Source organism: Egretta garzetta, unplaced genomic scaffold (assembly GCF_000687185.1).
Source record: "Egretta garzetta isolate BGI_Z169 unplaced genomic scaffold, ASM68718v1 scaffold326, whole genome shotgun sequence".
Lineage (NCBI taxonomy): Eukaryota > Metazoa > Chordata > Aves > Pelecaniformes > Ardeidae > Egretta > Egretta garzetta.
Genome location: NW_009260026.1, coordinates 1,798,421 through 1,822,247, shown reverse-complemented (window position 1 = coordinate 1,822,247; position 23,827 = coordinate 1,798,421). Strand labels below are relative to the sequence as shown.

The 23,827-nt window shown below is 40.2% G+C and overlaps 1 protein-coding gene across 1 annotated transcript in view; it reads left to right on the top strand.

The window, feature by feature from the left end:
* Positions 1–23,827, top strand: part of KALRN (kalirin RhoGEF kinase) — a 363,097-nt gene that overhangs the window by 98,076 nt on the left and 241,194 nt on the right. Inside the window, exon 10 of the mRNA XM_035896306.1 lies at positions 19,991–20,113. Coding sequence (XP_035752199.1) covers positions 19,991–20,113 — 123 coding nt within the window. The remainder of the gene's footprint in view (positions 1–19,990; positions 20,114–23,827) is intronic.

Here is a 23,827-nt window from a genome sequence, read left to right as displayed (position 1 = left end):
AAGCAGCGTTTTTCTCCACAGATTCACATGATTCTCTCAGGGTCACTGCTGGTGCTTCCTTCTTCACTTTGGTTGTGATTCTGGCCTGTAAAGAAAGAGCTGGAAAATAGGCAAATGTAGAGGTATTGTGTGTGCTGATGGAGTTTCTTGGTTATGTACAAAGCCTTGAGTTGGCTGGGGTGGTTCTGCATGGCAAAATGGAATAGGCCCATCATGCCAGATGAAGACCAGTGGTAAACAGCAAGATGTCACTAGCAAACACTTACTGGCAAGAGGGTAGGCATGTAATAAAAAAGCTAGGACTGTTGTTATACCAGCTATAGTGATGTCTCAAATCCTTTTGATTATGGAAAAGGTCAAACTAGACCAGGATCGGTTCACCTGGATTTGTCTAAATTTGCGGATCTGCATTCTGTTGGCTTTATGCCCGGGTACATTAACAGACATAGCTTTGGTTTCCTTGTGTGGTTATCTGCCTCTGGTGATGGATAAAAAGGCCATGTGGCCATACTGATACCATTACATTTACCAGCTGCCATTGTGGGAGACTGCAAAGTATTGCAGTGGAAAGGCTGTCTCTCTTCATAACCAAGCACTTTAACTTGTAATGTGTCTAGCTTTTACTGGCCGAGAAAACAGATCAGGGCATCGTCCTGACATCACTTGTATGGAAAAATGTCCTGCCAACATCTATCTGTCTCCATACACTATCTGAGAATGCTGAACACTTCATGTGATGCATGTGATCTATGTAGTCCATTTGCAAAAGAATGCTAGGACATGGAGGCAGTTCATGATTCATTTAGCTCTCACACAAGATTTTAGAGGATTAGGTCTGTACATCTCCACACACATACACTCAGTTGTTTTGATCACTTCAAGGCAATGAAGAGTTCTCCAAAATTCTGTAGTTTTCTAACTTATCGTAGTTTGTTTCAAAGACAGAAGAAATCAGACTATATATCTCCTTTTATGCTTTGTTTACAATAATATGCTCAGTGGGTCTTGTAAAACAAGAGATTTATTTGTAAACAATTGCTAAGAAAAAAGAACGTTATAATCAAGTCAAGCCACAGCACCCTGCAAAAATATATCGCATAATCTGTGCACCATCTGAGCAGATTTAGCCTGTAAATAGCTACCACTGACAGATTAGTAATTAAAACATTACAATTCAAAGCATCCTGGAGAATTTTCACAGCCCCTTTAATAAATTTATCAAGTAATGAGATGCACTTAATGTTTGTCACTTATATGTTTACATTTTCAAAGCATTAGTGTTTTACTTTCTCTGAGCTTAGAAGGTATATGTGACTTTACCAGCCATAAGGTTGAAGTATTACTTGTTAGTGAGCAGAGGTTCTATGGTTGTACTGTCCTCAAAACTTAATGGAAAAGGAGCTCAGAAGTCAATACTGGTGAAACTACTTGGCAACCTTCTCCCAACGGGATGTAACAGGAGAGAAAACAACCTTTTGCTATCCGTGACTGAGATAAATACTTCTGTTTTCACTAACGCCGTCCTTCCAGCAATTATTAAGGCCAGAGTGTCCACACCTGATTTATTATCTGATATAAATATCTCGCTGCATAATTCTGTTTGACCATACCACTCTTTTCTTAATGACGATACAACTTTTACCTACATAGCTCTAAAAACTAACTTAAGAAGATATGCACATTTCCAAACCCATGTTATGTTGCTAACAGCCTCTTATTTAGTTCTTGTCTGCTTTATTATTTATGCGGTAAAGGATGGTGCGTTTGTAGTAAAAGGACTTTTTTGTTTATTTGTTTCCATCCACTCCTCGTCACAGACTGCAATAAAACATCTTGGAAACTGCTTCTTTAGAGCAATTTTTGTTCCATTCCTTTTGTTCCTGCCAAAGGAACTGGCCCGTTTTCAGGCGCTGTGAGTGCAAGTCTAGGCAATGAAGAGATTTGTGGCCCCACTCATCTTCTGAAGAGGACTAACAAGTAACCAACACTGACACTAATTTGAAAGTAAAGTGGTGGTATATTTGTGCTGATTAGTATCCTGCAGATATTGTAAAATATAATGACATGGACGTTTAAATAACACAAGGGCTGCTGAGTGACTTAGTTGCTTATTTTGAACTGTTAAAAAAGGACTGTCATTCCTTAATTTGAACCCACAGAGGCATGGGGTTATGCAGGAGTTTCAGATTATTTCTACTGGCTATGTATGTATCTCTAAACTCTGGTGGTAGCAGAGAGAAGAGTAGAACAAGAGTATCCTGCACAGCTACGCAACCCCTATTGCTCAATAACCAGATCATGTTGGATTTGCCACACAAGGCAGCCGTGCTAGCAAGTAAAATATTGCCCACATATTTCTTCAGTATTGATTTCATACGGATGTTTCTCTAGTTCCTTTAGCCTGCAAAGACACAGAGCATTTATGGACAGTATGCCTAGGGTTATCCAAACCAAACAGGACAGGGTTCTTGGAAAAAGAATGCAGCTGAAAGAAATAATGTGCATTTTTCCTCTTTAGCGGTGACTCTGGCATAGAAATCTGCCCTTTGAAGGCCCACATCATAGCGTCCCAAGTGAGGAGAGAAAATATGTGACACTTTGATATTTGAGAATGTTCAGACAATGGCTGTTGGTATAGAGCTAGGCTCTGTGTTTCTGTCCAGGTGGTCACATTTGCACCCTGTAACCAGTGATCGGTGTATGGTATAAGAACCTCAGAGACGTCTCAGACTATCAGCCTAAGCAGTTAATTGCTTTAAATACTTCAAACTCACGTGAGAGAGAGGGATCGCTGTTCTAAAATTCTGACAATACTCTTTAAATATAGATCAGTATTGTCATGTATTTTTTGTGCCAAAATTCTTTACAAAGAACTATAGGTTTAAGTTATTACATTTTCATTGAATGATGTGTATTCTGGAAATTCTGGTTAACAATATCGTCTTTTTAATTTCATTTAAAGTGTAACCTGAAATTATCTGGAAACACCCTTTGTGTCTTTCTTCCTCTATATAGTTATTAAGCCAAGCAGACAATTGTTCTTTGTGTTTTTAAAGGGTCACTGATTAAAAAATAATAATGATCACTTTTTAATTTACACATGGAGCAGTAGTGCTAGGGATATCAAACTTCAGGGGCCAGCTTCAGTTACCAACTGAAGTTTACTTAGCATTGATGTACGAGCAGTGTGAGAACACTTTGATGAGCTCCACAGCTGTCTTGGGAAATAGGATCTGAAGAAATCTGAACCAGACAGCTTGATCTCTGAACCTACCGAAGTGAGAAGAGGAACTGGAAAAAACAAAATCCCTTGTGTCCCAAAAAGTGTTTTTCTTGTTTAGAGCACTGTCTGTCCTTCAAGACCTAGCCCTTTCTAGGTCTGTTTTGCTATTTCCTGAACTGAAAATTTTTGGACTCTTACTGAGAGCTTAGGAACCCCTAAGAAGGCCTTCTGAAAACCCTCTGAAATCCTACTGACTCTTTGAGGTTTTGGATCTACCTCATAGTGGATGAAGAGGACATAATTCATAGCATGAAGAAATGGAGAGAATGATATAAAGATATAGTTAGTTATTTGTAGGTAGATGTAACTATCCATGGTCTGCATTTATCCTGCCTGTCTTTATGAGTACAACTGAATCATCCAAGTCAGGAGCCTAATGCATCTTCTCCTTTTATAGTCAATGGAGACACACTGGCATCTTCAGAGACTGACTCCGTCTAAGGTCCGAATTATACCCTGGATACCTCCCTCTCTTACTGTTGACAGTCAGGAAATAATGATAAGAGAGGCTTTTCAGACAAGACCTTTAGTTTATTACCCAGTGTTGAGTGAGATGTATTAGGATGCAAAAGCCCAAGCCTGTGTGGTACAGAGCACCTCTAGTCATTGTGCCAGGCCACTCAGTGCCTTTCTGATCCAGGACTTGCTTTGCAGCAAACTGCAAGGAAGTCAGTCCTAGGCAAACTGCTAAAATTTGCTGTTATGCTTAAGCAGAATCATCCTCCTTATATAGCATATCCTCGTTGTCTATTTCTATCCCAGGATTGTTTGCATGTCAGCATGCCTGAAAATACGATGTGTAGTTTATTGTGTAGTTTATTGTTTCGGAAAGGCGTTGTTGGCTTTCATTGTCATGGCAAAGGAGGAGAAAAATCAGGCTTGTCTGTTACTGATTAGGCCTACAAAAATAGTAGGGCTGCAGTAGTGAAGCAAGAGAAATAAAGTAGACTTTTCTCCAGAAATATGTATATTTTTTGAAAGCAGTTGCTAGAATGAGTAATTGTCACCAAGGACATGGAGAAAAATAAGGTCTTTGAATAAATGTAGGCTGGAATATCAGAAGGCTTTCTCCCCTGTAACTTTAAGAAGTAACAATAACAGTAGTACTCCTTGCTTATTGTGGGTTCTTTCATCTCAGGATTACAGGTTTTCTAAAAAGTTGATGTTGAGCGACTTGCCAAAGGTCACTGAAAGCTTCATGACCAGAACTCTTCATGTCAGGATGTCTGATTCACAAATCCCTGCTCTAAACCCTCAAAGTCATTGCTACTCCAGTTTTACCCCTTATGAAAAGGTCTTACAGGATTTATTGGGACTATCTAAAAATGAAATAAGGGTCTGTTATGCTAAGAAATAAATATGCTATTTTAGGCATTGGTTTAGGAGTCCAAAATAGTAATTCTTTCCTATTCCATTTGTTTCCCTTGATCTTTCCTCCCAATTATCTCCTCACGTGGCCTCCCAGCTTTTTCATGATCCTGCCTGTCACTCAGCGTGATCAATCCTCTTTCATATTGCTTTTGACTGATGGCCAACAAAAGGTATTTTCATTAAAGTGAGAAAAAACCTAGCCAGACAACAAAGAGGGTAATGATAGCCAGTTCCTAAAGTATAACTATAATAATTTCACTGTGTTTTTCTCCACAGAACAGCTGCTCAGCCAGCTGGTTACTTTCCCCCTCTGGTAATGAATTGCACTCATGATTTGAGATTATTATGTCTTGCTGGGTAGGCAAGGCCCAATTTAGGTTGAGCTGATCTGGCACCATGACCTGTTTCTGCTAGCTGCTCCTCTCCATGCTAGTCGTTCCCACTAGCTCTTGCTCCTCCTTCTAGCAGCTCTACCTTACTCCATGCCACAAACTACTTTTACTAGCTCTGCTCCACACGTCTGTGCTCTGCAGCAGCTCTTTGCTCTGTTAGCATCTCCTGTTGGCTGTGCCTTGTTTCGGTAGCTGCCCTGCCTAACCAGCTTGACTGAAAAGTTGTGGTATTTCTGTCTTTGGAAGAGAGGTTGTGCACTATTTAGGACTAATCACAGTGGTTTAGCTCACAGGAGACTTTTAAGCAACTTCTTTTGTTTCATATTCCTCATAGGGAACTCTTACACAAAGCTCCTTGCTTGTTTTTTAAAGTTGTAATCTTTGGATTGTAGTTCTGGAAGCTGTTGCCTAGGCTGGGGTGACCCTTCAGGCATATTCAGACAGAGCTGGTTGGCTCAAACTCCTGTATACTATTACAGCTATAAACTTTTATTTTACGCTATGGTTCCCTTTTAACAAAAATGTCCTTCAAATGTAAAAAACATGCAAAACAAACATTTCAGGCCTGTCCATTGGTCTTTTACCTTTCTCCTCCCTTTGTTTTGATAGTTCTTTACTTGTTTCTTTCCTGCCTTTTGGATGGTTTTGGATGCACCATGTTGAGGGGTGGAGAAAATTACTTTTATTTTTGGCTTCAGCAACATACAAAACATTTGTGCCTTGAGACACTTCCCAAAGAAGGAGGAAAAGTTGTGTGGGGGGATGACCACAAAATAATACTTCTTTTTTTTAAATTTCTCTCTCCCTCCAGAAAAAGGTAACTTCAAACAGTCAAAATATATTTTGGGACATTGTTTCTGCTTGCTTACCTCCTCGGGTTTTCAGAGTGCATGAGGTGTCAGGAAAACAGAAGAGAAGGAAGTTCAGGATGAAGGGATGCCGTATTCTGGGAGCCACAAAGCTAGGAGAAAAACATAATAAAACAAGAGGTTTTCACAGAAAACTTCAGTTTGGGGGAAAATGGACTTTTCATTAAAAAGGTGCTCTTAGGCTAAGTCCCCAACCACTTCTGCCCCTCACTCTGCCCATGACTCTCACTCCTGGAATCTTCTAGGTGGTGCCTCTCCTCTCTCAAGCAGCTCAAGGTTTTTCCTTGCTGAAGGAAAGGAGGGCTACAAAAATGATCCGAGGGCTGGAGCACCTCTCCTATGAGGACAGGTTGAGAGAGTTGGGCTTGTTCAGCCTGGAGAAGAGAAGGCTGCAGGGAGACCTGATTGCAGCCTTTCAGTACCTAAAGGGGGCCTATAGGAAAGATGGGGAAAATCTTTTTAGTAGGGCCAGCTGTGTCAGGACAAGGGGTAATGGTTTTAAACTAAAACAGGGTAAGTTTAGACTGGATATAAGGAAGAAATTCTTTACAATGAGGGCAGTGAAACACTGAAACAGGTTGCCCAGAGAGGCAGTGGAGACCCCATCCCCGGAAACATTCAAGACCAGATTGGACAGAGCTCTGAGCAAACTGATCTAGTTAGCCGTGTCCCTGCTCACTGCAGGGGGGATGGACTAGATGACCTCTAGGGGTCCCTTCCAGCCCAAAACATTCTATGATTCTTTGATTCTATGATTCTGTGAAAGGGCTTTTCATAAGTCTGGTCCCGCTTGCAAGTGTATTTTAGTTTATTATTGCATTGTCTCTACCAGTCTGCCAGGGGACTCAGGGTTCAGCATCCATTTGTATGCCTCCCCACAAACAGCTTCTCTTTGCCATTGTCCACGGCCTCTTTTGGTGAATGTGTGAGGTGATTGGCCTTTCACCCTTGAAAACCCTCACAGGATCCGTTTCTGCTGTGACATGTAGAAGACATCAGCCATACAGTTATGGGTAGATTACACAGTGACACAAACATCCTGGGGTTTTTAGTTCAGCTCTGCTGTGTCTTGCATACTCAGTGCCTAGCTCAGCATGGGTTCTGTACACTACATGCAAAGCTTCTCATGCGCCACAGCAACCTAGCCCTTTCTCCACTTATTTGCAGGACTGAGCTGTGACTTCCCTGCCCTGGGATGTCATGTGTCAGGCGCAGCTGGTTTGCCAGAGCAGTGATTGACGGACAGGCAGTGCAAGTAGAAGAGATGCTGCAGTGGTCCTACAGCAGGAGAAATGCTGTGCTGCAGGTTTGAATCCCTGGGCAGGACCCAGTGGCAGATGGAGCCCTTCCAGGAGGTCAAACACAGCCTTGTGCTGCATTCCTTGCTCCCTGCACACAGCCTGACACATAGAGTCTCTTAACTGGAAGATAAAATGTTTGAGACATCAGGATATTTATTTAAAAGTCAAAGAAGACATCCTACAAAATTCCCTGATGGAGAATAGCCACTCCTGGCATTCATGGAACTTCTTTCATCCTTGTTCTTGTGGTTCTCCTTCCCCACATGGTTTGCACTTCCAAGTTTTGCCTCTAGTCTCAAACCAGGTTAGAGCCCCATGGGGGAAAGGTTACATTTTCCTAGGTGTTGTCATGATGCTCAGGCCCCAGGGGCTCTGACCCTGGCAGGGGTGTTTAAGACTACTGCAGCATTGTTTTGGTTTTTTCCCTCTGTTGAAGCCTGTAGGCATATCTGTCACTGGCAGAGTTAAAACCAATTGCTCTGTTTACATACTTTTCTAAAGAGTTCATGTAGCTCCTTTTTTTCCTCCTGTGTACTTGCTGTATTTCCTGGGAACCTTTCAAATTTTGGGCAGTCCCCCTGAGAAAAAAATTCAGCAAACCTTTGCAAGGAAAATATTTCATAATGCACAAATTTCTCTATAGGACCAGGATGCTCTTCCTCACAAACATGAAAATCACTGTGATGCTGTGTTCACAAACACGAAAATAAGCTGTGATGACAGCTGTTGTTAGTAACAATAACTTGGAGGTCAACACCTTAGAAGTCTAAATCAGAGCTTCCCGTCAGAATTCTAAATCAGCTGGGTCTCTACTTACTATCAGGTCTGAAAATGATGGTTTTCTATTGGTCTGGTGCCAGAGAAGCAAAATAGAGTTAGGAGGAAACAGAAGATGCTAAATAATTATTTGAGGAATTAAAAAAGCTGCTAGTACACATGGTCACAGTGTAGTCTGAGCACTGTTGACTCAGTGTACAAGAGCTTTCTAATTATTAATGTATTGTTTCCTCTGTTCATGTTTAAGAGCTGTAGAGATCCCCTACTTCAGTGCACACAAGGAAGAAGCTGGGCCAGACGTTGAGCATGCTCAGGTATTTCTCTTTCTAGGAGCTCCAGGAAACAACCATAAGTGGAAAATGAAACGGAGGTTTGCTTGAGTAAAAAATCAAGAGCTTTTCAGATTGCCTTTGATTCAGTGCCTGCTCTGCCTGGGATGATGTTCTTCCTATCCACTTGAGCTGTGAGAGACTTGGGATATTCTTTCTGAAAACTCTGATTATGTTCAAGCAAACAGCCTGGATGGGGGGTAGTCAGCCCTAAGACTAGAGCTGGCCCCAGCCCTGACTGATCTGGCAGTTTTGCCCTGTAAAACTGGTCTGAAAGGACAAACGTGGGACAAGAAATGGAGACCTGGGGAAAGTTTATTAGCCTTAGAAGGAGCAAAAGGAAAGCTTCAGAAGGAGCAACATCCCTGTTCTAACTAGTGCTGTGGACAGCAACAACCAAAAATATATCCCTTAGGTAAGAAAATATTCCTGTATTTCTGAATATTACAAGGCTGACAGATCTGATTAGTTGTATTGCTAATTCCTCACACTGCAGCTAGATGCCAGGTATGATTCCTGAGTTTTGGAGAAAAGACTCACAAACAGCAATACCGGCAACATAACTGCAAAAGAAACAATCTACCTGCCAGCCTTGAGAAGCCTCATGCAGAGCACAGCAGCATCTTTCTATGCTGATGCAGAGCACATTTTCTGTGTCTTGTACAGAAGGAACATGTACAAATGTGGTTATTTATAGCTTCTCTACCCACACACAGCTTTGAAATTTGCTCTAAAAGAAGTTTAGCATTTAAAGAACACAACAGGTTTTTTAACCTGAAGATATTTTTTCTTTTTTTTTCTTTTTTTATTTCCTTAAAAACAATATTCTGGGAACACTAGTAACAATCCAGGCATCAAGGAAGAAACATTAGTTCTTCATTTGTCTGTCTACTGTTCTTACTTGGAATGTTTTTAGAGAGGCAGTTGCCAAATTTTATCAAGTAAAACATTTAATCAAGAGAACTGAAGATAAGTAGGATACATTTGATGAATGGGAACTTTACTAAAAGAAAGCAATCTTAAGTTGAAAGAAGTGCTTTCTCAGGGTAAGAGAGGCATGCGTATTCGCACTCCCTTTTGGGGAGCTTGCATCCTAGATGACAGCATTTAGTGAAGGAGCAGGTTGGGGCTGCATCACCTCACCCAGTGCCCAGAGGAAATGGACAAGTACTGCTCTCAAAATGCCCAGCCTACACCCAGCTGACTCTGCCAGAGCCCTGAAGTAGATGTGCTGTTCCCAAGAGGCATGACTAAACCCTGCATCTCCCTAATTACTATGGCTCGGATCAGCTTCTTTGTGTGGAGTGAAGGTGGATGGGGCCAGAACACAATGTGTTCTCACTCTTCTCCAAATGCATGTCAGTTTTAAACCATTGTGATATGTTTATAGGTGTGAAGAACTGTACAAGTACATAATAGCCATCTACAGAAAGCAGACACAAGGTTATTTTTGCTATATAAACCTACAAAAAGGTAAGGACTTAAGTTGGAGCAGCTATGTGGGAGACTGTGCACACCTCACCATCACATGAAGTGAGCAGCCATGCTGCCCATGGGAGGGCGGCATATCTGGGAGCAGGCAAGGGTCTTTGTGGCTGTTGTACATTTCTAGAGGTCTACAGTGATGTGAAAGCTCTTGGAGGGGATTGAGGAATGGAAGAGCAATGCTACTGCAAGCTAGGGCCTGAATCAGTGAGTCGCCATGAACTTCTGAGACTCTGCTAGAAAAGTTGAGGACAGTCGTCTTGGTTCTCAGGCTGTTGCCATCAGAGATATTTAGGATGTCTTCACTTAGTCATACTGTTAACTTTGGACCCCCTTTAACTGTCTTTTGAATACTTTTGCAATAGAAGCTGTTAAGAAGGAGGTAGCTAGGGGGAGTTGTTATTCTGTGGTGATTTCCACTGCAGAAGCTGTTGGTGAACAAGGATCCCACTGCAGGGACTTGTCTGGACAAACTCCTACAGTCCTGTATCCAGATGGGCATGTAGGATATCTGTGGGTGCTGGAAGCAGTGATGAGTCTGAAGAAGACTGTGTGCATGTATTTTTGCATATTGAGGACTTTTATGACACTCTTCTAAATTGGTGGACCCACATGTCTCAGCATTTGTATAATTTACTCTGAAGTGTTCACTAGTATCAGCTGTGCTTTGCAACGCTACAAAGAGCAGAACATGAATGTTGTGCTTTTGGCAAACTATTGGGTTTTTTTAGCCACAGAGGTTAGATTTTTGTTGTTAAAATGAGAAATTGTGCAGAGGTTAAACTTTCACATAATGTCCAGGAAGCTCATAAAAACACCTACAGTCTGATTTCAAGGGGACTTCTTTTTTTGGTTGAATGTAGACAAGGGAAGAAAGGAAATTTTTAAAATGTTATAATTGGCTCTGCATTTAATTCTCCTCGTTAATTTAGTTGCACTGTGCAGCAAAATACTGATAGGTCCATAAAGTTGCTTTTCCCTCCAAGGGTAAAAGGGACTGCATGTTTTTTTCTTTTTGAAAAGACCTCTTTAATCATGTGGTGGTATTTGGAATAACTACAATTAGAGGGGAAAAGCAGGGAGTGATTAAAAAATCATACTTAATAGCAGCTGCATTAGTTCTCTGGCTTTTGAAAGAGACTCAGGCACAGCTGAGTACATACCTACCACACAGAGTAGTTGTGGTGAAAAGGAAAGGCAAAATGAAGGTGACAAACTTTTGACCGACTTCAGGGAAGGTTGTCTATTGCAGCATTTTGAGAGATCTTTCTTGAGAAAGGATTGAAGAAGTATCAAAATTAATCTTTCTTGTACGGTTCTCAGGCTGTGTTAATGAGTGTAGCTCTGTTCATTCAATTCCACCTCTTCTTTAAAAAAAACCAAAACAAAACCAAAACAACAACAAAAAAACCCAACGCCACCCCCAAAACCTCAGATTGCTTGGTTGGTGGTAGTGGGATACACTGGTTACATCTCAAGCCAATTTGAAAGAAGTGACTCTTATGACTGTCTGAGCTGAATTGCATACAGAAGAACTTGGTTGGCTGGCATATTATTTTCTGAAGATGAATTAGTCATTGCCACATGGGCAGGCCAAGCTATGGCAGTTCAGAATTTATAGCTGTATGCTCAGCAATTAGGCATTTATACCACCGTGAATTTGGAGCAGCTTACACCTGATTTTTAAAGCCCTGTCTTTCAATGTATTGCCTGCTGACCTTTGTATAGCTGCCATGATGTTGCTTACTATTTCTGATATTTCAGTATCTTCCTGTATTGGAAAAGGTTCCTAGAATCTCCAACCAAATTTGGAGCCACATATTGCCAGAGGCTGCAAAAACTTAAAGTAAAAGGCAGTTTTTACTCCAAATGCTTTCTTTGTCAGACTTGCTTGTTTTGACTGCAAATGTGGTTAACGTCATTTTAGAAATGAGAATGGAGGCAGGGACCTTGAGTCATTTGCTGAACTGCAGTGTTGGGCATTGAACCAAATCACTTGCATTCCAGTCTACCTTTGATAGGAAGTTCTTGTTGCTTTTTGGTTATTTCTTAAAACTTGCATAATTTGACATGCTTAACCAAAGAGAGTGCACAGCGTAAGGCACTGTTCCCTTCCACTGCTTCTGAACTGCACTAGCAGAGCTGTTCCTGTACGTTAGGAGTGCCCATACCTGCATTAACCTATGCAGCTTGTAACACGCTGTCATATGAACTACATTTGTTCAGAAGTTGCTAAATGGGAAATAAAACATGCTGTTCAAGCATGTGTCCGGAGGCTCAGATTCTGCTGGATGCATAACTAGCCCCTGCCTATTAACTTTACAAACATGGGGTCTTTGATCCATGTTTACTGAATTCAGTTGAAACTTTGCTGTAGATTTTAGTGGGAGCAAGATCTGAGTTTTAGAGTCAGATGTAGATGTCTCTGCAATTAAAAGTAACGTAATGGGAACCAAAGAATTTTTTTCTGGTTTAAGCATGAGGTGTGATTCCCTTCTTCAAAAAACGTTTTTTTTAAGATGCTTTTCTGTGCCACTAACTTAAAATTATAATGAAGAAAGAAGTGAAAAAGGGAGCTCAGTTTTTATTATGAGGTAAAAACCACAAATGAGAATGGCTGAGTTTTGTTTTGGGTTCTATTATAAACCATTAATAATAGCAGGAAAAGCCAAAGGATAAGTTCCTTTGTATTTTGGTGTATTTTCTCAGCTAGACCTTTACTTGACATTACCCTGCTGTGACAGGGCCAGGGATAGGAGGGAAGAGAAATCTATTTTCAGCAATGACTTGGAATACAACAAAGAAACTATATTTTAATTTAAATCAGACTTGGTGTGCATTTTATTCATTAAAGAGGATTAGGATTTATTAAGTGCCCTTAAGTTGTTGTGGGTTTGGGGGGATTTTTTATTTTGTTTGTCTTCTGATTCTCAGTGTTTTTTCCGTCTTCCCTGGTGCTGTTGCTGACACCAAATTCTCCTGGAGGGCCTGGTAGCAGGCCAGGGGTTGGGCTGCCCATGCCAGCCTGCACAGAACAACGTTATGTGGGAGCAGATGTAATTCCAATGGATAGAAGTTGACAATCCCACACTGGTTACTGCCTCCACCCAGAGATTCGGTGGTCTCTGTGGCAAATGTGCACTCTTTATTGCTTAGAGGTCCTTTACTTTTGCCTCCTGAGAAGGGAGTGGTTTGTGGGTATCCTGAGAGCACACCTGCTTTGAATTGCGTTGCTCACAAATGGATATGTGATGTGTACCTTCTAGTTCTTGTGTTGTGAGAAAATGGATTATTTATTTTCTCCCAAGGGATTCTGTCTTGTATCTGCAAATTCTAGTTCAGCCAGTAAGTGTTACTAACTAGGCTTGCACAATTTTGAAGGGCTTTGACAGAAAAGATTGGATTTTGTTGCTGTGCAGTGTAACAAAATTTGGATGTAAAGTATCTATGAAAGCACAATCTGAAATGAACCTTTTAACTACACTTCCTGGTTACAAAAAGCATGGTTGGCATAGGCAGAGTTTATGGAATTGGAGTTCCAGACATGTAAGGCCTTGGAGTTAGTGAGCACTCCTAATAGCAGCCACAGAAAAGGTAAAGGTAGCGTTTGATTCTTGTGAGTGGAAATGGTGATGAGACTATAAAACCACAAGTTTTGAAGTGCCCTATGAATTCCTGGTATCACACCAGAACTCCAGTTAGCCCATAGTATCTCAAGAGCAAGCAATAAAGTGCACATAGTAGCAACTTGATACTGTTTGGCTTCCTTTCACTGGCATAAGCCTAGCAGATTTTGCAGGCTCTATCCATGTGTTTAAAGTTAGGCGATGCTTATGCACCTATTTGAAATGGAGCCTCATTTAAAGCTGAATAAATTGGGTGTATTTCATGGGAATTGCTCTGGAATTTATTACAACTCTGCTAGAGTTACCAAAGAGTTAATCTAACCCCTTTGAGATATGCCAGGTTTGTACTGTTTTGAGATCAAGATCTGACTCGTAACTGCTTAAAGTGTAAAATGGTATAATTTATTTTCTGTTTTCAGAGCAGCCTAGTTTTAAGAGTCACTATGGCAACAACAGTGGGTCTTAGAGTAACAAAGATTAATGATTCCCTCAGCCAAGGCACTTCAGTGGGTCATCTCGCTCAGGAGCGTGAAACTGTTCAACATGGGCCTGGGTCAAATGCAGAAGTCGGGGTGCCCCATCACTGCTAGCACAACACACTGCATCTGATTAATGTTGCTTTAATCACCAGCTTACACTTCCCGTCTCCTTCCTGTGGGACGAGGGCAGAATTCAGTGACTGGTATATTTGAGCGAGCCTCTGTGTTCTTCTCCAAGTCATTCTCATTTCCCCTTCCTTCCTTGCTGCTAAAAGAAATACAATTTAAAAGATGTGAAAATGCACAAGTTTTTCAACTAACTTCAACCACATATATGGCTCCTTAAAGTTATGAATTTACTACTGCTTTTGCATCTTGTATTCAAGTAAAATGGGAGCAGAGCATGGGGCTTGCTAGAAAAGACTTGGTTCCCAAGGAGATTTTAATTTAAAGTCAGATAAAGTTACAAGGTGCTTCTAACTTTTCACATTTACTGATTAGGAAAGATACCTACTGCAAGAGCCTTCATTTTCAAAGAGCTACATTGAAAAGTCTGCCCTTTAAAAATAGTGCCCATTGCTTTTTTTTATCTAAAAATCAAATTAACTTTTTAAGCTATTAAAAGAATTGACCTTAACTGCACTAATGCAATCATCTTGCCATATTCCCATCACACAAATTACGTTAGAGGAAGAGCAATTATCCTAGAACTTTGCTTAATTGTTGCCTGATTGCTTCTTCAACCTTTCTCCTTTAAAACCATTCTTCCATTTCTTTCTCCATGTGTTCTCCTACTTTATCCCATACAAACTACCACAGTTCCCTGCAAACGGACTCCTCAAGTACGTTTTTCCCTGACTTCACCTGGGCAGTATTTATTTCTCCAGGTTTAGGTATGCCATAGGTTTTAGGCTTCCCATAGGCAAGCGCTCGATCATCAGCAAAAAGGAATGTGGAGAGGCCTCTGAAGTGTTTCTCTTCTAAGCACCTGCTTCCTGATGCTGCGCTCAGATGAAATCTGTCTGAATTGCCACTATTATTCTTTTTGCAGTTACACAGATCATTCAAAAGGGACAGTTATGGCTATTCTTCCTCCAGGTAGGGTTTTGAATCTTGTGGTTATCCAGCCATATAATGACTGTAACAGCTAGCACATTCAGCCTGCTGTAATTGCACTGGAGTTTTATTTAATTTTCTTGGTGAACTGGCTTTGCTGCTTATTTTGTTGGGTGTGTAATTGTGCCCCTGAGGAGATAAGGAGACAGGACATGCACATCACGTAGAAAGAAAATAATGCTCCTACCACTTTTGATCTGAAAATAGGTGAAATAAAAAGAGATATTAACATCTTTTTTTAACACGTGTGTATATCCTGCAGCATTCCCACCAATAGATGTTGCTGACATCAGATGTGTTTCTTGAGCATTTGGTTTATGTTCTTCTTCTGTTAACAGGCTTCTAGCAAACATTTAATGCTTTTGATCCTGATGCTTTATAAACTTTTACTAGCTGGGAATTAAACATAGAATTATGAAGCCCCATCTAGAAAAGAAAGGGAGTGTCCTTCTCACTTCCTAGCCTCACATGCACAATTTCTGGAGTCCCGTGCAAGCTACCATCAGAGTAAATGGAGCAGCTCCTTTATTTCCTCCTGTGGACATCTTATGGTACTAGGTGGAGGAACAGCAGAAACAGCTACTCCGATCAACCTGTCAGTAGTGATTGGGTCAGTAAGGTGCAGGATGGGAATTTGCCACAGGTGAAGGTAAAATACCAAGACTTGATTACTCTCCAGTCCTTTCAGAAGATGCATGTGAGTTACAAAGTTTCATAGATAGTTCCAGGGGCAGCTTTACCCATGCTTGGAGATGTGCCTCAAAGTTCGAACTCGGCTATGTTTTTATTAATGTAGCATTATCTGATGGACAGCAGCCTGGATTGGAAAATGTGGGAGGTGTGTCCACCGCAGCGGTTAGCCTGTATTTAAATTGCAGTCATGCAGCTTCAGGCTTTACTGTGCTAGGAGCTGCGAAGCAGGTGGCAGGTCTTGGCCCCCGTCCCGAGGGGCTTTGAAACTAGTGGAAGTAGAGTAGTAAATGCATACTGAAAAGAGAATTGGCATATACTGGAGTTACAAAATATATTTTGTTTCAAGAAACACCTCAGATGATGGATCATTCTGTAGCACAGTGTTTTCATTTCAGTGAATTATAGCCTTTTTCTAGCTGCTTTAAGAAAAAATAGCTTGGCAATAAAGGACAATTAGGAAATTTGAAGATGTAATTTGGAAAACACTCTTAACTGCATTTTTAACAGCATCTTCAAGCTGTTTATGTTTTTAAGGAGTAATTAAATTATTTGAACTAAGTCACTGTAACTGGAGTGGCTAACTACATCTCAGGACGTTAATTTCAGCAGTAGAGTAAGTTATACAGTCCATGCTCTCAATTAAAATGTTAATGTTTGTCTTGAATTATTAAACAGTTATGCTAGTTCCAAAGACATTTCCTTTCTTCAGGGTAAGGGAGAATGTCTCCAAACATGCTGACAGGTAGATGTTTACAAGTGCTGGTGATTTCAGGTTTTATTGTGACATTTCAGAGTTGTTCCTGCATTTGCCATAGACAAATTGCTTAACATTTCTCATTGTTTTCACTGGGGAGTGTTTTGTATCCATCCAGATTTATGCTCATGCTGTCGCTTTGCTCCCTCAGTTATTCTATACCTTAGCTTCTCATCTACTGCAAAATTCTGTGCCTTGTATGATGGAAACAAAGATGTGGCATTGGTCTATGTTTGTGAATTATTGTGAGCTTATTACATGGGAAATGCTTAATATAAGGAAAAACATATTAGCTGTTCACATAAATGCCAAGAATTCTTTTGATAGTTAAGGCTATCAGATTATCAGAGCCCCATACTAACATCTTGTCTTCTGCCAACCTTCTGGGGCACCTCAGCAATTAACTTAGTCTCTTAATATATATATACATTTTTCCCCCTTCTACGTGAAAATGAAAATACCGAATTTATGTATTTCACAGAATGATTGTAAAAACAAATGCACTGAAGTCTGGGGTGGTCAAATATGTTAACATGGCTTTCAGAGCCACAGAAAGTGCTGTTAAGCAAGTTATTCTTTAAAAAGTTGTGATTTGCTTCTTGTGGGAATCACAGTAGAAGTAGAGTTTTTGGAACAATTTGAACCATAACTTTTTAAATAGCAGATAGGGTCTGTGAAATCTGAGACATGGCACTCTAAGCAGAGAAGTGGCATAGGAAAGAAGTGGTCAAATAGGATGTTCCAGCCAGTGTCGTTAGTGGATTGTTTATAGATTTTTTTTTATTATTTTTTTTTTTTTTTTAAATCTTGTATGCTCAGGTACTGTTGATTTATTAAGTGGATGTACAATTTTGTTACCTCAAGGGGTATTTTATATCTAATCTTACCAACTAAAGGATTTGGAAACCTAATCAATACCTGCATAGATGACTTCAGAGGGAAGCTTTCGTTTTACGGGAAGGATTTGGTGAATCACCAGATGGTGGCCTTCTGTGTCAGACAGTTTGAAGTAACTGCCCAAATGCGACATGATACTTTGCTGCAGGAGTTTCCAGCTCTTGGATGAGTCCTGGAATGAAGGTTTATTCTGTATGGATTAGTATTCTAACACTTTGTTGGTTTGGGTTTTTTGTTGAGAGTAAAGTATCCATATTTTGACCAGTACTCTGGCCTAGATTAATTGCCCTTTTTTCCATCTTTGTTTAAAGTGGGCATCGTATGTTATATTACTTGTTTTGAATTGAAGCATGTAACAAAACAGCCGTTTATAAAGTGAGTGGCATTCTCTGTCAACAGTCATCTGACAATGACTAAAGTAGCCCGATTTAACATCAGTCGGGATAAAAACGTTATGACTACTACTTTAATGCTATAAACATGAAAAAGTTACTAGAATAATTTGCTGTAGAATTGCAGTGAGTGGCTATCAAATATTAATAAATAGAAAGCACATACTGCATACTAACTTCATATGAAATATTTTTTGAATTAAAGCCATTTGCCATTTAAAAAATATTTTAAAAATGGGACCTTGTTAGATGAGATTTTTTTCACAATTGAGTTTGGATCTGGTTCCATTTTTAATGGATAAGTTAAAAACTCCCAACAAGAGGAAAAAGGATGTTAATGGAATTATTTACAGACTGCTAATGGTGCAAATGCTAAAAGGCTACCCTCCAGTAATTAATGTTATTACAAGTTACATACAGATTCCTGGTCAAGAATAAATTGCAGAAAAGCTCTTAGCACACCAGCTGGCACATGGCTGTCAAATAGTTTGAAGGAATGTATTTGGGATTCTCTACCCAGAGCAAATGGGAGATGAACTGATCAGAGAAAGGGAAGTAGGAAGCGATGACTGAACTGCCAACACACCTGGTCCCGCTACCTCACCCCCGTGGTGACACTTACGCCAAATATGTGTTGTCCCTGCAAGACCTAAAGTGCTCTGATACCCCTTTTTGTGAAATGATTTATACTCTGTGGATGAAAAATACCTTGTAAGCACAGAATATTAATTTAAAAAATGCTTTTTCCAGCAAAGAAATAGGGTTGGGAAGTAAGCATATGTGGCTAAAACTTTGTACTTGGAACTTCTTGTAAAAATATCCTTGGGATCTACAGTATAGAAAAGACTCAAAGCCCAGGTGGTTTAGATTCTGTACAACCAAGCCATGAAATAGCTTTACTTGCCTGAAATAAAAAAAAAATAATCACATCTTCCATTTTTTCCAGTCTTAGGTTTCTAGGGTTAGTCAATAATATCTGCTCATTTATCAGCCCCACATGAGACAAGAGGCTTCTCGCACAACAGCTCTCTCCCACCCCGGTTCTGTGCCCTGGGCCCAGAGCTCTCCTCAGGCCAAGCTGCCACCAGTTGCAAGGCATCCTGCAGCCCCTGTCCAACATTGCTGGGGCCCACACTTGCTGCTCACACCCCAGCGCTGCACAAAGAAAGGCTGCAGCTCTGAGGCCATCTGAAGGTGCAGCACTCTGTGGTAGCATCACTGTCCGGGGGATGCTTTAGGGTCTTCTCCCTTCAGCATGACAGAAATACCAGCTACTGTTTGCTAGTCCATTAGCATCAGTAGCAGTGAGAGTCAACAACTCGCTGTGAGTGCAGGGCTCCTTGCTGAATGAAGTCCTAGCTCCTTACACAAATACCAGTACTGAGCTGGTACTATTTATTCTGTTAGCCTCTGTGTATTGGGAAAGAGATGTGAAAGGGTGGAGATCACATCCTGAAATTTCCCAAGCTCCTATCATCAAGTTTGGTTTTTGGTTTTTTTTTCAGATTGTAGTAAACCTTGACAGATTTGTTCTAAATTTTAGTGCCAGTGTTATTGTGCGAAGGAGCTCCAAATGGGTGGTGCTCATACAGTGGATCTATTTTTAAAAGAAAATCCTCTTTAACTCTCAGAATATCAGATTTGCCACTTTACATTTGCATAAGGATCAGTTATATTTTTGGAACTGAAAGACTTGGAATGTACATACAGTCAACGTTTTATGGCCTGCAGTGCAGGTTTCTTCACCTTTTCATTATAGTTACTCTGATAATGCTTTCACCCCACATCAAAATAAATTATAATTGATTCCTTCATTGTGCTTTTGGACTCATTTAAGATGCTTCCTATTGGAATCTTATGGCTGCCTTTCTGTTTACACAAGGAGCTCTTAAGAGGAGGGTTCTTGTTGTAAAAGATTCCAGATTTCTGATTCCTGTTCCCCAAAATTCATTTATATGAAAGTAAATATTTAATATCTGCCAGGCTCAAATAACAAAGCTACACTTCAAAATAAATCGAATAGTAAAAATCCAATAATCCTAATTTACCAGTGACATCTGTAAACATATATCTTCTATCCAGTTGGAATGGACTTTGACAGATCTGCATGTGTTTAGCCATAGCAAGCACAAAGCAATACCTCTGCAGCTGATTTATCCTCACCCTGAGAATTTCTCTGTGCTGCTGAGACAAAAGAGGTAATTGGATGTTCTTCTTTTCTGGCAGGTACTGGACTGGATTGAAAATCACGGGGAAGCCTTTCTGAGTAAACATACAGGAGTGGGGAAGTCTCTACACAGAGCACGTGCGCTGCAGAAAAGACACGATGACTTTGAAGAGGTAGCACAGGTAAGAGTCTGAATCGGAGACTTCTGCTTTCTGGCTTGATTTTTTTTTTTTTTTTTTTCTTTTTTTTTTTTTTTTTTTTTTTTTTTTTACTACTACCCTTATATATTGAGGAAAAAACTATTGCAGTTTGGGGCCCTGTATATTCACACTGCTTTCTTCAAACATTTGGAGCCGACCAGGGTGCTGTGTCCCAGGTTTGAAAGTTAGCATGCACACAGCAAGAGCGTGGTAGCAGCAGGACTTATAAACAGAAAATCACTGCATTGAGGTGGGGTGTTTAGCCTATAAAGCCTATAAGAAATCGCAAGCAGTTTATGGGACAGTAGTGCAAAGTGTTGGGCCATAGAAGAGGATGGTTATGAGCAACAGCAATAGAAAAATCAATAGTAACTGCTGCAGTGGAAACTGAGGACCTTGAGAATAAGGTGGAAAGCAGCAGCTAGTAAAGAAGCAGGGTAAACACCAGAGTGTGTTTGCAGTAAGGGCAACTACCCTTCCACTGTTCCCAAGAGTATAGGGTATTGAGTGGAAGGGGGTTTTGTTTGTTTTGGAATGAGAGGTAATCATTACAGGTAGTCATTATTATTTTTTTTTTATTATTTTTATTTTTTTTTCCCTCATAGCACAGTGTAAGCAAGGCTTGTCTGGGAATTTTGGTATGGAGCCAAAAAATTCCACCTAAAAGCTGCTTATGACTTTTCCTTTAAGCATAGTCATAGGAGATGTTTAAACATACATCACTTCTTTATTGAAAAAATTTAAAAGAGAAAGGACCATTGACAAGCTCTTCCAGAGACTGAACAGTTTGCTGCTTTTTGGTTTTGGTTTGGTTTTTTTTTTTTTAAATTAATCTGATGGCCAGAAATTATCCAGTCTCAGCTCTGGCTGTCAGATCATGTTACAGCTTTTTAGTTTAGATCCGAAGCATCCTCTATCAGAAATTGATCTTTTGTAAAAGTACTTCTGCTTTGGGTATTTCAGATAAAATCCTGATTGATACACTCTGCTTTACATAGATTAAATGCTTTGTCTTCCTGATGCACACAAGGCAAATTTTTCACTGTGGCATAAAACAAAAATGTATTGGTCTTCAGTTTTGTTTTTCTGTAGTACCCTATCCATGTGTTGGCCTAGTTTAGTTTAAGATGTTTCCAGGAACAGGGACATATCTCTTTCACTTTGCCCCCAGGGAAACTATTTCACTGCCTGATGGCAACTATTGTCTAGATATTTTTTCTTTCCCTCATATTCAATTTAAATTTCTCTCAGTCTTCCTCCCCTACACGCCCCCCCCCCCCCCCCTTTGTTTATATCCCTTTAGTCTTATTTATCTCTCTTAAGGAGATAAATACCAAGGAAGGAGGTGAATTAATAACCCTGAAATATCTGTAGAATGTTATCATGTCTTCTCCTATGTGCCTCTTAGCCATATTAAACATCTTTAATTCTCCTAGCATGTACTTATTAACCAATCCCTTAAATCTCTTTTGTTACTTATTTCTTTAGATCCATTCAGTTTGCCAACATCCTTCTTTTAATTGGATGTTCAGGTCTTGATGGAATACTCCATTGCTAGGCTTGCTAGGGAACTTCAGTGTTACCTTTCAGCTGTGATGGGATGTCTTTGCATACCATTAACAAATCACACAGCCTGAAAGCAGCACTTCTAAATTGGTGGCTTTCTAAAATTTCATGGGACCTCCTGCATATTTAAGCCTTCTGGCAATAGGCGTGAATTTCTAGAGTTACCCTTTGCAAATTTATTAAAATGGACCTTAGGCTGGAGATGGCAAACCACAGTTCTATAGGGCCTCATCCAAAAGCACAAGTTAGTGGGAGGCTTCATCCTGAAATCAGCATTAGGTGCCTTTCTAGAAGATGTGCTTGGGTCAGCTGTTACTGGATGTAGTACTGGGGTAATGAATGAAAATGAATCTCATGTAATACACAGGAGCTGAAACTACATGATTTAATGTTCTTTGTGGCATTAAAATTTTCTGAATATCCCTTCCCTATATTAGCTTCATAATTCCAGTTACATCTCACATTTCTGGATCACAGGTTTTTTTCTTTTTTTACCTCCTCTGAGTAGTACCTCACTGGAGATGTAGAAATTAAGAACAGGTGAAGAAAGACAGAAAAATAACATGGTCTTGACAATAGAGATGAGAGCAAGCTGTGTAACTGTCTGCACATTGAAACAACAGCTCACTTAAGGTTTGCTCTACTGGATGATGTAATTTAGAGATATATTCCCTCATCAGGGCTTAGGAACCTTACAGATGTGCAGCTTGCATATGTAGGTACTAGGGTAAGTCAGAATAGAGTTATTTCACTTTAAGACTTTTCCAACCCCTACTGCTTCAGCATGTCTGTCTGTGAATAGCTTTAGACACATTTTCATTCACTTCAACGAGGCCAAATTCAGAGCAAAGGGTGTATGAATCTAGTTTGCTGGATGATCACGTGTTCAAATGAAAGTGGGTGTTTGGGATGAGGATGGAGAGGAAAGAGAAATGTATGGCTTGCATGGGTATAGAATTTCAGGTTCCTCTGTATCTGATTCTTTTACATCTCATGTGATGTCATCGATGAGCATCTCATTGCTTTGCCTGGACGATTGTGAACAGTCGCAATCAGTTCTGCACTCTGAGTATGAAGTTTATGGTGCCTCCTAATTAGAAATAACTGACACAAATTTAACCTGGTTACTTCCCTCTGGTTTTGACAGGAATAGTTCCCTCTGGTGCATTCACACCAGAATACCACTGCTAATTTATGAGGCCTGTCTGCAGTGTGACACTGGAATGTGGTGTTGGCAAACAGACATGGGGACACGGGCTGAGGGGAAGTGAAAGGAATCTCAGGCTTTACCCGAGGTCAAGGACTTGAATATAATACACTCTGCTTTGGAAAGAGTAATAGCGAGGGTAAGAGAGGAGGCCATAAATTTATCACACCTGGAGTTCTCCTGCAGAAGCTTCTAGTGAGGTCGATTTTGTGGTTGGGGAATAAATCTCCCCACTCTGATTATGACTGGGTTTTATTCTTCCTAATTCCTTTCTTGATGCTTAACTCTTTAGAGTTGGTTGGTAATTAATTCTAACGTAAGTTTAATTATTTGTCATTTTTCTCAAGATAGCGAATAACTGCCATGGCTAGGATGGATAACTAGCATCGCTTATTCCCAACATAGCCATATAATAAGGCACATGTGCTAAGATCCTGAAACAAACTGACGAGTTTGCCCATTCCCCTCATCAGGATGTTGATTACTGGCGTTAATGGCAATAAAGAGAGTTGTGTTCTTAAAAAATAAAATAAAAAGTGTAATACTGACATACCTGGTGAGATTGACAATAGAAGCAATAGTATTTGCTGTTGGGAGTTGTCTGAAAAAAACACTAAATTTATTCTCCAAAACCTACTTTGTTTTGGCTCTGATATATTTGTTCTCATCTCCTACTGTTTCAGCAAGACATTTGCAAAGGTCAGACTAGAAGCAATTTTCATGAGTTTCCTTGATATTTTCAGCAGTGGGCAAAACATTCATGTTTTTGAATGCTGCCTAACTGCATGTAAAGAGCAGTGTTTCCAGGATTGCTGTGTTGAGAAGTGCTGTGATTGACTGACCTGCCAAGGCACTAGATTGAGAGGTGGAACGTGCTCCCTCTATGTCTGATTAGAAACTGCACAGATTTATAAATCTGGACG